The sequence below is a fragment of the Taudactylus pleione genome, unplaced genomic scaffold, assembly GCF_031769625.1.
Source record: "Taudactylus pleione unplaced genomic scaffold, aTauple2 ptg000099l, whole genome shotgun sequence".
Lineage (NCBI taxonomy): Eukaryota > Metazoa > Chordata > Amphibia > Anura > Myobatrachidae > Taudactylus > Taudactylus pleione.
In genome coordinates this window covers 3,383,106-3,398,107 of record NW_028284501.1, presented here as the reverse complement: position 1 = coordinate 3,398,107, position 15,002 = coordinate 3,383,106, and the positions used below count along the sequence as shown (strand labels likewise).

General features: G+C 50.6%; 1 protein-coding gene across 1 annotated transcript in view; it reads right to left on the bottom strand.

Annotated features, from left to right (window-relative positions):
* The window catches only part of LOC148526403 (organic cation/carnitine transporter 2-like), a 133,359-nt gene that overhangs the window by 85,505 nt on the left and 32,852 nt on the right, over window positions 1-15,002 (bottom strand). The window contains exon 2 of the mRNA XM_088470389.1: window positions 14,286-14,389. Coding sequence (XP_088326515.1) covers window positions 14,286-14,389 — 104 coding nt within the window. The remainder of the gene's footprint in view (window positions 1-14,285; window positions 14,390-15,002) is intronic.

Below are 15,002 nucleotides of genomic sequence, written 5' to 3'. Positions count from 1 at the left end.
AAAAAAAAAATTGGGATTCATGAAAAATCTGTCACAATTATTTGTGGTAAGCAAAGATTGATTACCTCTTACATATATTCCTTTAAATAGTTTACAAAGGTAAAATACTAGGAAACATGTTTCTTGTCTTAAAGGAGCCACGCTGTAATTGTGTTGTCAGAAATTGCCTTATGCTATAATGATCACAGACAATCTTGTTGCCCTACAACATATGATTGGAATGAATTAAATTAATTGGTGGGCTAGACAACATGGTTAGGTGATTTAATGAATGAACACACCTATTTATTGTGGACCTATATACATGGTTGAAATGGCCACAGATCTGAATGTCTGGTTAGTCATGAGTTAATTTGATTAAATAACCAGGCTTGGCCATCCATCCATCCATACGTGCTGGCTCAACTGATATTTACCTTTTTGAATTCATCAACTATTGAGTCAGTACAACAAGACTTGCACAAAAATAATAACGCACCAATATTTTAAATATGATAATTCAGACTAAGATAAATATGGTTTAGTCCAGGACTTTTGCCCAGTCTTTTTTATTCTCTTTTAAAACCATTTAATTTCCAGTAAAACAGAAAATGTGGATGCATCCTCAGCTAGTCACTCATGTGCAATAGTAGTGTACACTTTGGCTGTGAAAATGGCGTTGTTAGGATTCACTGGAACAGCCGCTTATCGGGGCAAATGACAGCAATAAGGATATAAAGATTTCTGGGCATGTGTCAATATTTTGACAAATAGGCCCCTTAGGAGCACTAATATAGAGAACAGAGAAGGGGGAGTAGTAGCACTTAGTCAAACCACACCTTAAATATTGTGAGCATCTACCTATAAGAAAGACAAAGAATTACTAGAACTGGATGTAAAGCATTGCTAATTAATACAATGGAACATTTAATAGAAAGAATACACAATTTGGGTGACCAACACATGACTTCATCCACAAATAAGTACTTTCAAAGCAGTAAAAAGAGTTGCCCAATTCACCTTGAATACCAAGAACAGTGGGACATCCACAGCAACTGGGATCTTAGCTATGCAGATAATCAGACTATAGAATACATTGCCAAGGAATGTGGTTATGGCAGATTAAAATGAGTGGAATGTTTTCCCATTGAAATAAGGTGAAATATCTGAGTAAATATTCTGACTGCTGTTTAAAATCTAACCAGGGGCAGATTAAGGTCTGCGGGGGCCCTTGGGCATCAAACGTGTGGTGGCCCCTATCAATAAAACTTTGTGTGTATGTATATATATATATATATATATATATATATATATATATATATATATATACACATACACACGCACATATACCAGCATTCCATGCATGAAAGAATTAACCAGTCTCGACCAGTCTCGTCCTTTCTTGCAAGGAATGCCGCCATATGCTGATTTTGGATATATATATATATATATATATATATATATATATATTTCTACTTCAGGGTCCATAGGGTATCCACAGGATACCTTGGGGTATAGGCGATGGCGGCAGACATCAAGGCACCACAGAGTTAAAAACTTCTCCATCCTCCCAGGATGCACTGGGGTCCCTCTCCTATACCCTGCCCCCGAGCCTCAGGCACTCAGTTTTCGTCGGTGCCTGGCCGAAGTCGGATGCACCGTACAGAGTGGGGTCTGAACGGCCCCTGAAGTTCTTCAATGCAGCTGTGGCTGCACATCTAACGAGCAGACAACATGGACAGTCTGTACTGACGTCCATGTCGTCGCTCCTACACCCCGCTGAAACCAGAACGCCGGTACTAATCCGTGGATGCTGGTGGGTGACTGGGGTCACAGCTAGCGGTGGCCCCGGTTGCCCGGACTGTGGCCGGATTTACGGGGGTTCAGGTAAGCAGCAAGGCCCCGCGGTGGGTCCCAGCCGAATAGCACAGTCCTTAGTCCCCAGGCAGGGGGCTCCCTGGGGACTGGCTGCAGTGTGGAACCAGGCTACTGATTCCTGCGCTTTTCACTACCCCCTGGGACTGAGGACTGGACAGAAACAGTAAATGTCTAGCGTCCCAGGGGTTAAATGCATGCCAGGGGAGCGCGCTTTCCCTGCTAAGCAGTCGGCGCCTCCCCCGCTGCACACGGCCTCTCCACAAGGTGGTTAGGCATCTGCATGCGCTCCGCCCCCCTGACCAGCCCTCCCTCTGCTCCTCGATGGCCATTTTAATACATGTGGCAAACGCTGCTGGAAGCTGTTAAAGCGGGCATCGTGGTCTGGCTCCCCCTGCATACTTCTCCTCCGGTGCAAGGTCACTGTATGCAACGCTGTTTCCTGCCAGGCTGAGGTCTGGTTAGTTGATGAAGCGCAGATACTGCAGTGTTTTCAATATCCTGCATTGTATGTGACTTTGGGCTAGCGCTGCTGTCTGTTACTTTCACTTTCACATACTGTCAGCTATTTTCCCTATCCCTTTCTTCTTCTCTGCTCAAGCCCTTGCGGTGCGGTGCTGCAAGGGGGATTTATACGTCACTATACAACTTGTTGTGAAGTGCGGTGGTCACATACAGCTTCGGGTCACACACTCAGTATGTCTGACAGTGAGCACGATTTCCCCATTCCGCCTAAGTGTACTGTATGCAAGGTACCATTGGCAGAGGGTGATGGTAACTCTGATGGATTATGTAAGGCGTGCCTGTGGTTGGCACGGCCGACTTCTGTCACTCCACCTGTGCAGGAGCTACCATGGGCTTGTTTTGCTACGGCACTTACTATCCTGGTGAGCCAGTTAACGACATCCCCTGCGTGTCCCCAGATGGGGGTCTCACAGCAGTCTATGGTGTCGTCCCCTATGAAGGGGTTTCCTACACAGTTAATCGTACCTCAGAGTTTCCCGCTGTTGCCCCCTCAGGTCATCCATGAACCTGCGTGGGCTAATTCACTGTCTACCTCAGTACAACAGCTATCAGAGGGGTTACAGGGCGAGTCGTCTGTGCGGGCGCAGAAGCGTCAGCTGCAACCTCATCAAGATCAGGATGCTGTGACGACAGATGATGGCTCATACGTGCGGGTCGCATGGCCTTGGTTATTGAGGATGACGCTCCTCGTGTAGCTAAATCAAAATATGCCTTTTTCAAGGATATTAAAAGTGATGCTACGGTGTTTCCCCTATCTGATCAGCTAGTGGATCATTTAGAGGAGGCGTGGAAAACGCTGGGTAAGCGTTACCAGCCCCCTAGATGGTTTGCGGTGGCATACCCTTTTGCAGATAATTATTTTGCAAAATGGGATAACCCGCCACAAGTGGATTCACACGTCTAGTAAAGAGTGCTATGTTGCCTATGCCCTCTATGTCCTCCTTAAAGGATCCAACGGATCGCAGGGTAGAAATATGTTTGAAAATGATTTATTCCCTTGCAGGAGACCGGCTTTGGCCGTGTGATGGGTGGCAAGAGCTATGGAGCACTGGGCTGATACCTTGGAGGCATCCCTGGACCCAGACTCGTCACCTGAACAGGTGGAGTTGGTGGGTAATTGAAGGGACTCAGCTACCTTCATTAATGAGGCAGCTTTAGATATGGGCCTCATGGCGTCCAAGCTCTCCTCGGCAGCAGTGGCGGCTCGTCGTATCCTGTGGCTGCGTTCTTGGAAGGCGGATGCTGATTCCAAAAACGGTTTGGAGGGGTTACCCTTCAATGGAGAAGTGCTGTTTGGCCCTGATCTAGACAAAATTGTGGATACTTCGGCAGCAGCTAGGTCTGCGTGTCTGTCTTCCACTACTGTCCCATCAGGAGCGGGTTCTTCATCCTTTCGGCCCTACAGAACGCAGAACAGACCCAGGGTACAGTCCTTTCCTAGGAGGACTGCTGCCAAGAAACCTGCAAAACCCAGGAAGCAGGCCTGGATTACCAGACGTCCCACTCCCAAGTCCGATGACAAACCTTCGGCCTGACGGGACGGGCCTCTCTTTGGGGGACATTAAAGTGGGAGGCCGACTTCTGAAATTCGCCCAAAGCTGGTGTCTGACCACTTCAGACACATGGGTCAGAGAAGTGGTCTCTCAGGGGTACACCCTCTCCTTCCGCAGGAGGCCTCCCAGCCGGTTTTTCACCATGGGCCTTCCGTCCAATCAGGATAAGGCCCGGGAACTCAAGAAGGTAATGCACTCGATGCTCCAGAATGGAGTTACAGTGCCAGTTCCTTTGTCTCAGAAGGGATTGGGGTATTACTCCAATCTTTTTCTGGTGCAGAAACCCAATGGGTCCTACCGGCCAATACTCAACCTCAAATCCCTCAACAAATTTCTGAGGGTTCCTCAGTTCAGGATGGAGACCCTGCGTTCCATTATTTTAGCAATGGAACCTGGGGAGTCCGCCTGTTACCTTATCTGGACGATCTCCTGTTACTGGCGGAGTCCTCAGAGAAACTTCAACGCCATCTGCAACTAACAGTCTCTGTATTGCAGTCTCTCGGCTGGCTGATAAATTGGTCCTCCCTGGTACCATCACAGGGGATGCTCCATCTAGGAGCTCTGTTGGATTCCCAACATCAGAGGATCTTGGTGACGGGAGAAAAGATCTCTGCGTTACAGGCAAAGGTCCCTCTTTGCCTGCAGAGTCGCCGGGTGTCTATTCACTCGGCAATGAGGTTACTGGGATCCATGGTATCCATGTTCGACATGGTGGAGTTTGCCCAGTTTCACTCAAGACCTCTGCAGAAGCTGATCCTCTCCGGATGGAAAGGGTCGCCCCAAAGGATAAAGACACAAGACTATGGTGCTTTCCCCAGAGGTGTGATTATCTCTGGCCTGGTGGCTACAGACGCCTCACCTGAACAAGGGGCGCCCCTTTTGGAATGCAGACTGGGCCCTTCTGACGACGGATGCCATTCTCCGAGGCTGGGGAGCGGTGATGGGTCCACATTTCTTTCAGGGAAGGTGGACATCGGTAGAAGCTGCTCTTCCAATAAACATATTGGAACTGCGGGCAGTATTCAAGGCAAGCAAGACAGGTCCTGCAGGTTAAACCTGTGCAGGTACAGTCGGACAACGCCACAACAGTGGCATACATAAACCACCAAGGAGGGACTCGCAGTCAGGCGGCTCTGACAGAGGTGTCCCGCATTCTAGTATGGGCGGAAAAGTATCTCACCGCAATATCAGCAGTGTTCATACCAGGAGTTCTCAACTGGGAAGCAGACTTTCTCAGCCGTCAAGACGTGCATCCAGGAGAGTGGTCTCTTCACCAGGAGGTGTGTCAGCTACTGGTGAACAAGTGGGGCCTTCCAGAGATAGATCTCATGGCCTCACAACACAACAACAAACTGCCAATGTTCGGGTCAAGAACAAGAGACGCAAAGGCTTGTCTAGTGGACGCTCTGGCGGTCAAGTGGACCTTCCAGTATGCGTACCTCTTCCCTCCGTTCTCCCTTCTTCCTCGAGTGATACGCAAATTCAAGCAAGAAGGAGGCACGCTACTGCTGATTGCTCCAGCGTGGCCCAGGCGGCACTGGTACATGGATCTTCAGAGTCTCTCAGTGGACACTCCGCTGTTGTTGCCTCAACGTCAGGACCTGCTATCTCAGGGTCCTTGCCTTCATCCGGACCTGAGTCGGCTGTCTTTGACGGCGTGGCTATTGAGACTGCCCTCTTGAGGTCCAGAGGTTTCTCCATTACGGTAGTCAACACCATGCTGAGAGCTCGGAAGCCTTCATCTGCCAACATCTACCATAGAGTGTGGCGGGCTTTTTTCCAGTGGTGTCGCACTAGAGGTTATGCTCCTCAGGTGTTCAGATTGTCCAGGGTTCTGGTCTTCCTACAGGCGGGTTTAGACCAGGGTCTTCGCCTAGCTTCCCTGAAGGTACAGGTGTCTGCACTTTCAGTGTGGTTTCATCGTAGGATAGCTATGCTTCCTGATGTCCGCACCTTTATGCAAAGGGTGCTTCTTATTCAGCCTCCCTTTGTTCCACCTGTGGCACCATGGGATCTGGCTGTGGTCTTGAAGACTCTTCAAGGACCGCCATTTGAACCACTGGGCTCAGTGGATTTGAAATGGCTAACCATTAAGACTGTATTCCTTCTGGCTATTGCTTCGGCCAGAAGGGTTTCGGAATTGGGAGCTCTCTCATGTAGACCTCCATTTCTAATTTTTCATAAAAACAGGGCTGTGCTGAGCACTCGTCCTGGGTTTCTTCCAAAGGTGGTATCTAGTTTCCATATCAACGAGGAAATTATTGTACCATCGTTTACTTCACCGGACCTTTCGGTTGGTGAGGCCACCTTGGATGTGGTGCGGGCCTTGAAAATCTATGTGGACCGCACTTCTGTCTATTGGAAGTCAGACTCTTTGTTTGTCCTTTATGGTTTCCATAAAAGAGGTTGGCCTGCCACTAAAGAAACAGTGGCAGGATGGATTTGACTGGCTATCTCTGAAGCTTTTGCTCACGAGGGCCTTCCTGTTCCATCTCCTGTTAAGGCTCATTCCACTAGGTCTGTGGGTCCTTCGTGGGCAGCTCGATGTGGCGCCTCAGCTGTTCAGCTTTGCAAGGCGGCCACGTGGTCATCTGTCCATACTTTTGTACGGTATTATACTTTTGATACCTACGCCTCTCAGGATGCTTCCTTCGGGCGACGGATTCTCCTCTCAGCACAGGAGCGTCCCCACCCTAGAAGGATACTGCTTTGGGACATCCCCAAGGTATCCTGTGGATACCCTATGGACCCTGAAGTAGAAAATATGAGATATGGTAAGAACTTACCCTTGTTATCTCTATTTCTACGAAGTCCATAGGGTTCCACAGGACTCCCGCCCTGTCGCACCTGTACTGCAGATGGGCTGTGATTCTGGTCACCGGTTTTTCCATCTCCCTCTGGTGAGAATGTGATTCTTGTGTGTTCCAGACTTTCTTCTCTCTCTCTTTATCCTCCTCCGGCCTATAGCTTGTGACGAAACTGAGTGCCTGAGGCTCGGGGGCGGGGTATAGGAGAGGGACCCCAGTGCATCCTGGGAGGATGGAGAAGTTTTTAACTCTGTGGTGCCTGGATGTCTGCTGCCATCACCTATACCCCAAGTATCCTGTGGAACCCTATGGACTTCGTAGAAATAGAGATAACAAGGGTAAGTTGTTACCATATCTCACATTATATATATATATATATATATATATATACACACACATTACTGCTTACTTCTCCTGGCGTCAGAGGCGGCAGCAGCATCAGAAGTTGAACTAGTACGATTCGAGGGTTATTGAAAAGGGGGCGGAGCCAAATGACGGGAGGACAGGGCTTAATCACAGGCCACGGCAGGCGGCTCCGTTAAAAGAAAAAAAAAAGGTTCATCTGGGGCGTGTGGCCAGGGACAGTGTGTGGGGGCCTCCTATGTGTGGGGGCCCTGGGACAACTGCCCTCGTCACCCTACCTATAGTCCGGCCCTGGTCTAACCCACTATTATTTCCTGTGACAACTATGTCACAGGGTTTTCTCCATCTGTCCTCTAATACAACAATGTTAGGGCTCACACACAGGAATGTTGAATAACACTAGGTATAGAGAAGACAAAACTGCATACTTTGAGCCTTAAAAATGCATTTATGCACCTGAAAGCTTCCCTGCTGCATGATGTACTCTGTACTAAATGACGACTGCTAGCATAGAATGTTATTATACTGTAACTATCATAAACACTTATGAAAGCTGCAAAAAATGCTGAAACAAATGCAAAGCAACAGCTATTCAGGAAGTGCGCATGTGGAGGTCCTTCAACTAATGGGGCTCATACATCAGCAATCAGTTGGGGCAATTCCCCATTTTGCAGATGATTGTGTACAAAAACCTGCAATGTATGAGGTTCACGAATCGTTAAACCTGGGAAAAAAACTCAGAATCATTGAATCATTTTTTTCTGATTGCGGATGTAAAAAAGGGCATTTATTAAAGCATACTTTATAGACTTAGAGAACAAGTGTTAAACACATGTACAAATCTCTTAAATATAGAAAAAATATGAGATATGGTAAGAACTTACCCTTGTTATCTCTATTTCTACGAAGTCCATAGGGTTCCACAGGATACCTTGGGTATAGGTGTGACGTCAGTCGCAGGGCACCAAAGAGTTAAGCTTTCAGCCTCCCAGGATGCACTAGGTCCCCCTCCTATACCCCGCCCCCGGGCCAAGGCACCTCAGTTAGTTACCAAGCCATAGGCCGGAGGAGGAGAAGGAAGAGAGAGAACAAAGATCTGGACACATACAAGAATCACATTCTCACCAGAGGGAGACGGAAAACCGGTGACCAGAGCAAAGCCCATCTGCAGCACAGGTGCGACAGGGCGGGAGTCCTGTGGAACCCTATGGACTTCGTAGAAATAGAGATAACAAGGGTAAGTTCTTACCATATCTCATATTTTCTACTTCAGGGTCCATAGGGTATCCACAGGATACCTTGGGGATGTCCCAAAGCAGTATCCTTTAAGGGTGGGGACGCTCCTGTGCAGAAAGGAGAATCCGCCGCCCGAAGGAAGCATCCTGAGAGGCGAAGGTGTCAAACCTGTAATACCTCACGAAGGTATGGACAGAAGACCACGTAGCAGCCTTGCAGATCTGAACTGCCGAGGCACCACGTCGAGCTGCCCACGAAGGACCCACAGACCTAGTGGAATGAGCCTTCAGAGAAGGAGGGACCGGTAGGCCTTCATGAAGATAAGCTTCAGAAATAGCCATACGGATCCAGGCTGCCAAAGTTTGCTTTGAAGCAGGCCAACCCTTTTTACGGAAGCCAAAGAGGACAAACAAAGCGTCCGACTTCCTAAACGAAGAAGTGCGGTCAACATAAGTCCTTAAGGCCCGCACAACATCCAAAGAGGCCTCACCCACGGAAAGACCCGGTGAGTTAAAGGCCGGAACAACTATTTCCTCGTTAATATGAAACTGGGAAATAACTTTGGGAAGAAACTCGGGCCGAGTGCGGAGCACTGCCCTGTTCCCATAAAAAACCAAGAAAGGGGGTCTACAAGAAAGAGCCCCTAACTCAGAAACACGTCTGGCCGAAGCAATGGCCAGAAGGAAAACAGTCTTAGCTGTTAGCCATTTAAGATCCACTGAGCCCAGTGGTTCAAACGGCGGTCCTTGGAGAGCCCTCAGGACCACAGCCAAATCCCAAGGCGCCACAGGTGGAACAAAGGGCGGCTGAATGCGGAGAACAACCTGCATAAAGGTGCGCACATCCGGGATTGTAGCAATCCTACGGTGAAACCAGACAGATAGGGCCGAAACCTGTACCTTCAAAGAAGCAAGGCGAAGCCCATGATCTAGTCCCGCTTGCAGGAAGGCGAGAATCCGAGACAGACGAAACTCCCGCGGTGCATAACCTCTCGGTCGACACCACTGGAAGAACGTATGCCACACGCGATGGTATATCCTCGCGGAAGACGGTTTCCGAGCTCGTAACATGGTACGCACCACAGAGCTGGAAAACCCCCGGGACCTCAGCATGGCCGTCTCAACAGCCACGCCGTCAAAGACAGCCGAGTCAGGTCCGGGTGAAGGCAAGGACCCTGAGACAGAAGGTCCGGTCGTAGCGGCAACCGCAGAGGAATGTCCACGGACAGACCCTGAAGGTCTGAGAACCAGTGCCGTCTGGGCCCCGCGGGAGCTATCAACAGGAGCGTCCCTCCTTCCTGTTTGAATTTCCGGATTACCCGTGGAAGAAGGGAGACCGGAGGGAACAGGTATGCGAACCGGAACGTCCACCGGATGGACAGAGCATCCACCAGAGACGCCCCTTCGTCTCTTGTGCGAGACCCGTACACCGGCAACTTGTTGTTGTGCCGGGACGCCATGAGGTCGATTTCTGGAAGACCCCACCTGTCCACCAGTAGTTGAAAAACGTCCGGGTGCAGGGACCATTCCCCCGGATGAACGTCCTGGCGACTTAGAAAGTCCGCCTCCCAATTGAGCACTCCCGGGATGAAGACCGCTGATATGGCCGGAAGATTGCGCTCCGCCCAAACCAGGATCCGAGAGACCTCTACGAGAGCCGCCCGACTGCGAGTTCCTCCTTGCCTGTTTATGTAGGCCACGGTGGTAGCGTTGTCCGACTGGACCTGCACCGGGCGACCCTGGAGAAACCGCTGTGCCTGCTGGAGAGCATTGAAGACCGCACGGAGTTCCAAGATATTTATTGGAAGCTCCGCTTCTGTCGGCGTCCACCTGCCCTGGAACAAGTGTGGACCCGAAACTGCTCCCCAGCCCCGAAGACTGGCGTCCGTTGTCAACAGGACCCAATTTGGAACCCAGAACGGACGTCCCTTGTTGAGGTGGGTCGTCTGTAACCACCACGTAAGGGACAGGCGAACCTCCTGGGTGAGCACAATCGTCTGGGACTTCAGAGACTGAGTCAGCCCGTTCCACTTGGACAGGATCAGGTGCTGCAGAGGTCTGGAGTGAAACTGGGCGTATTCCACCATGTCGAACACCGACACCATGGAGCCCAGTAACCTCATCGCCGAGTGTAAGGACACCCGGCGGCTGTGCAGACAACTGCGCACCCTTGACTGTAAAGCAGAGATCTTGTCCTCCGTCACGAAGATCCTTTGCTGTCCAGAGTCCAATAAGGCTCCAAGATGCAGAATCCTCCGAGACGGGATTAGAGTGGACTTCTGCCAGTTGATTAGCCAGCCGTGCCGTTGCAGCAGTGCAATGGTCAGGTCCAAGTGGCGTAACAGGAGCTCTGGAGATCCTGCCACCAATAACAGGTCGTCCAAATACGGCAACATGCGGACTCCCTGCAGCCGCAGAGAAGCCGCCATGACCGCCATCACCTTGGTGAAAACACGTGGTGCTGTTGCCAGGCCAAAAGGTAACGCCCGAAACTGGAAGTGGTCGCTGCTGATTGCAAACCTGAGGAACTGTTGATGGCGCCAAAGAATAGGGACATGCAGGTAAGCGTCCTGTATGTCCAATGACACCAAGTAGTCCCCAGGTTCCAGCGCCAGAATGATGGACCGTAGGGTCTCCATCCGAAACTTCGGGACCCGCAAAGACTTGTTGAGTGCTTTGAGGTTGAGAATCGGACGATATGACCCATTGGGTTTCTGTACCAAAAATAGATTTGAATAGAAACCCTGGCCCCTCTGGGAGAATGGAACCGCCACTATAACTCCAGCCTGGAGCATAGTGTGCAATACCTTCCGCAGCTCCGTAGCCTTGTTCCGGTCTGATGGGAGACCCGTGGTGAAGAAGCGAGCCGGGGGTCTGTGCCGGAAGGAGAGGGCGTATCCGTGGGAAACCACCTCCAGAACCCAAGTGTCTGTCGTAGTGGTCGACCAACACTGGGCGAACTGTAGCAGGCGGCCTCCCACCCTGGGATCCCCCAAAGGGAGGCCCGGACCGTCAGGCCGCAGGCTTGCCATCTGGCTTGGGGGCCGGACGTCTGGTACTCCATGCCTGCTTCCGGGGCTTGACCGATTTCTTAGGGCCAGCCTGTCGAGGAAACGACTGTGGTTTGGGCCTGCCCTGGGCCCTAGATGACCGAAAGGACGATGGTCCCGAACCAGAAGGAGCAGCGGCCGACGGGAGACAGGCAGATTTGGCTGCCGCCAGCGTGGCCACAATCTTATCCAGATCCGGACCGAAGAGAACTTCTCCGGTAAACGGCAACGCTTCCAGACCTTTCTTGGAATCTGCGTCCGCCTTCCAGGATCGCAGCCACAAGGTGCGACGAGCAGCTACCGCTGCTGAAGAAATTCTAGACACCAGAGTACTAATGTCTAGAGCCGCCTCGTTGATGTAGGTGGCCGAATCACGGAGATTGCCAATCAACTCCGCCTGATCGGCCGGACAGTCGGATTCAAAAGAAGCCTCTAATGAATCCGCCCAGCGCTCCATCGCTCTGGCAACCCAGCAAATGGCCATAGCCGGCCGTGCTGCCCCCCCAGCAAGGGAATAAGCGGACTTCAGGCAGATTTCTACCTTGCGGTCCGTAGCATCCTTAAGGGAGGACATGGATGGCATCGGCAATGTGGCACTACGGACAAGACGGGTCACGTGAGAATCCACCTGTGGAGGGGATTCCCACTTCGCAAAATAATTATCCGCGAACGGATAAGCCACCGCCAGGCGTCTCTGCGGCTGGTATCTTTTGCCAGGTTGTTTCCACGCCTCCTCTAAATGGTCCACCAACTGACCCGAAAGAGGAAAGACTGTGGCATCGCCCTTCACATCTTTGAAAAAGGCATACTTAGATTTAGCCGCTGGGGGAACTTCGTCCTCAATCACCAAGGCTGTGCGGACCGCCCGAATAAGTCCAGGAATATATACTTTGGACTTAGCATCAGCGTCCTTAGTATGGAGAGGTTCCTGATCGTAAGGATCTAGAATCTCCCCATCATCAGACGTCCCTTCGTCATCCTCATAAGGAGCGGACAGAGACGCCACCGGCCTTTTATGAGACCGCATCACAGACTCCCCTTGCAACACATCCGACAAGTGCTGTACAGAACTCGTCAGGGAGTTAACCCACGCTGGCTCCTGAGAACCCGGGAGCGGGGAAATAGGGAGACTGTGGGGTACCACCAATTGTCGTGGGAACCCCTGCATGGGTGACGACACCACAGACTGCTGGGACAAACCCATCGGAGTAAACGCGGGCTGCGGAGCTAACTGGCCCACTAAAGCTGTTAACGCCTGAGCGAAACAAGCCCAGGGCGGCTCCTGTACCGGTGCTGTAACCGTAATAGGCCGCGCCATGGACAAACACTGCCGGCAAAGGCCCTCCGCGCTACCCTCCCCCTCCGCTAACGGTACTTTGCACGTGGTACACTGTAGCCGGAGGGGAAAATCACTTTCAGACATGATGGCACCACGTATGTGACCTCTCTCACCAATTAAGTATTAAATAGGCGAGAGACCACCCTGCAGCACCGCACCGCAAGGGCTTTAGCAGAAAGAACAGGGACAGTAATAAAGCTGACAGTTTAGAGAAGAAAAGATTACAGGCAGCAGCGCTAGCACAGTCACATACAATGCAGAAAAATAACAATTCCTGCACTAACAGCGCTGATCACTCAACTACACAGACACAGGGCCTGGTAGGACACAGCGCTGCATACACAGACCTGACCACAGCGGAGGAGAGGTATGCGGGGGGACCCAGACCACGATGCTTCCGTCCAGCGCTTCCAGCAGCGTTCACCATGCGTTCTGGAGAAGATGGCCGCCGAGGAGCAGAGAGGAGGCTGGCCTGGGGGAGGAGCGCTGCCACAGGACCAGTCGGCAGCATGCAGAGAGGGCTGTGTGCAGCGGGGGAGGCGCCGGCTGTGAGACAGGGAAGGCGCGCTCCCCTGGCATGCATTTAACCCCTGGGACGCCGCAGCGCTACCGCTCTGCTGCGGTCCGCTGTCCCAGGGGGTAGTGGAAGCGCAGGTTGGTCGCCTGGCTCCACGCTGCAGCCAGTCCCCAGGGAGCCCCCTGCCTGGGGACTTAGGACCATGTGATCAGCGGGGACCCACCGCGGGACCCCGCTGCTTACCTCTGTCCCCCTTGAATCCGGCCATGGTCCGGAGCATCTGGGGTCACCGCTAGCTGTGACCCCAGACGCCCACCAGCATCCCCGGATCAGTACCGGCGTTCTGGTACCGGCGGGGTGTAGGGAAGACAGCATGGACGTCAGGACTGACTGTCCATGCTGTACATCCAGATGTGCAGCCACAGCTGCATGAAGAATAAGCTTCAGGGGCTCTTCTAGCCCCCACTCCAACAGGTGCACCCGACTCCGGCCGGGCACCAAACTAAACTGAGGTGCCTTGGCCCGGGGGCGGGGTATAGGAGGGGGACCTAGTGCATCCTGGGAGGCTGAAAGCTTAACTCTTTGGTGCCCTGCGACTGACGTCACACCTATACCCAAGGTATCCTGTGGATACCCTATGGACCCTGAAGTAGAAATTTAATGATGTTTACATTTTAACCTCAATGTCGTAACAAGTGCTAATTAGAGGGGATTTCATAAGTCACAGATATATACTTTATGTAAGAAAATATATAGATTTCATTAATTGGCTGGTCTAGAAACATAACTGAGTTGGCATGTCTGGCAAATCTGTAAATTGGGACCATTGGTCAGATACCAAAATAGTGAGGAATTTTCGTATAGAAATGGGTGGTAAATTGTACATAAGGCTGCCCTTATGTGGTTGCATTTTATGGGTATCCTACTGTATGCTGTGGGAAGCATAAGCCAAATGGTCCATGATCATGGCTGTCCACTGCCGGGCAAGCTGCAGTTAGACCCACAAGTATAATAAATGGTTAGAAAGATGTAATCACATTACCTGTCTGACAGCTGTCCAGAAATAAAGGAGCCCAGAAGAACTCCAGTAAAAAACAAAGAAGTTGTTAGCGGCCCCTTCCAGTCATCGTCACAGACTATATTCCACTGTAAAATAAAAAGGCCAAATTTACTAAAAATAAACAGCACACCGGTAATGATAGCAGTAGGTGAAGATATACAAGCTTACTAATTCTACAGGGTAAATTCATTAGGTGCAGACTGAATTCTGAGATGTGATCCTGTATTGCACCTAGACTGCAGATTTTTGTTTGCCCCTTAGAGGTGCAAAAAAAAAAAAATGAGCAAGTTTTCTGCGATTTAAGGAGCAGCATATAAAGCAAATATACAGCACCCCCACATTGCCAGCATGGCACCCATTCATTTCATTGACCTCTAGCCGCTCTATGGCCATTGAAAATGCTGAAAGGCCTGATTTGTTTTTTGTTCATTTTTATAAAATGAATGCTAACAATCAAGATCAGTATGTGAGATTACTGGCACAAAATGCATTGTTGTCATTTAAGAAACAGTTTTACAGGTAAGGGTAGGGAAGGTGGTGGTGTTCCTGAAAATCAAACATTTGCCTTTCTAAATGTCCATGAAAAAAGAAAGAGAATTATCATCACATACAGTGAAGCACCATAGAACTCTGAGGTTTCGGACAATTAGTGCATTATTAGAATTGGTTTCAATCAGCAACATCACTTTTTCTACACAC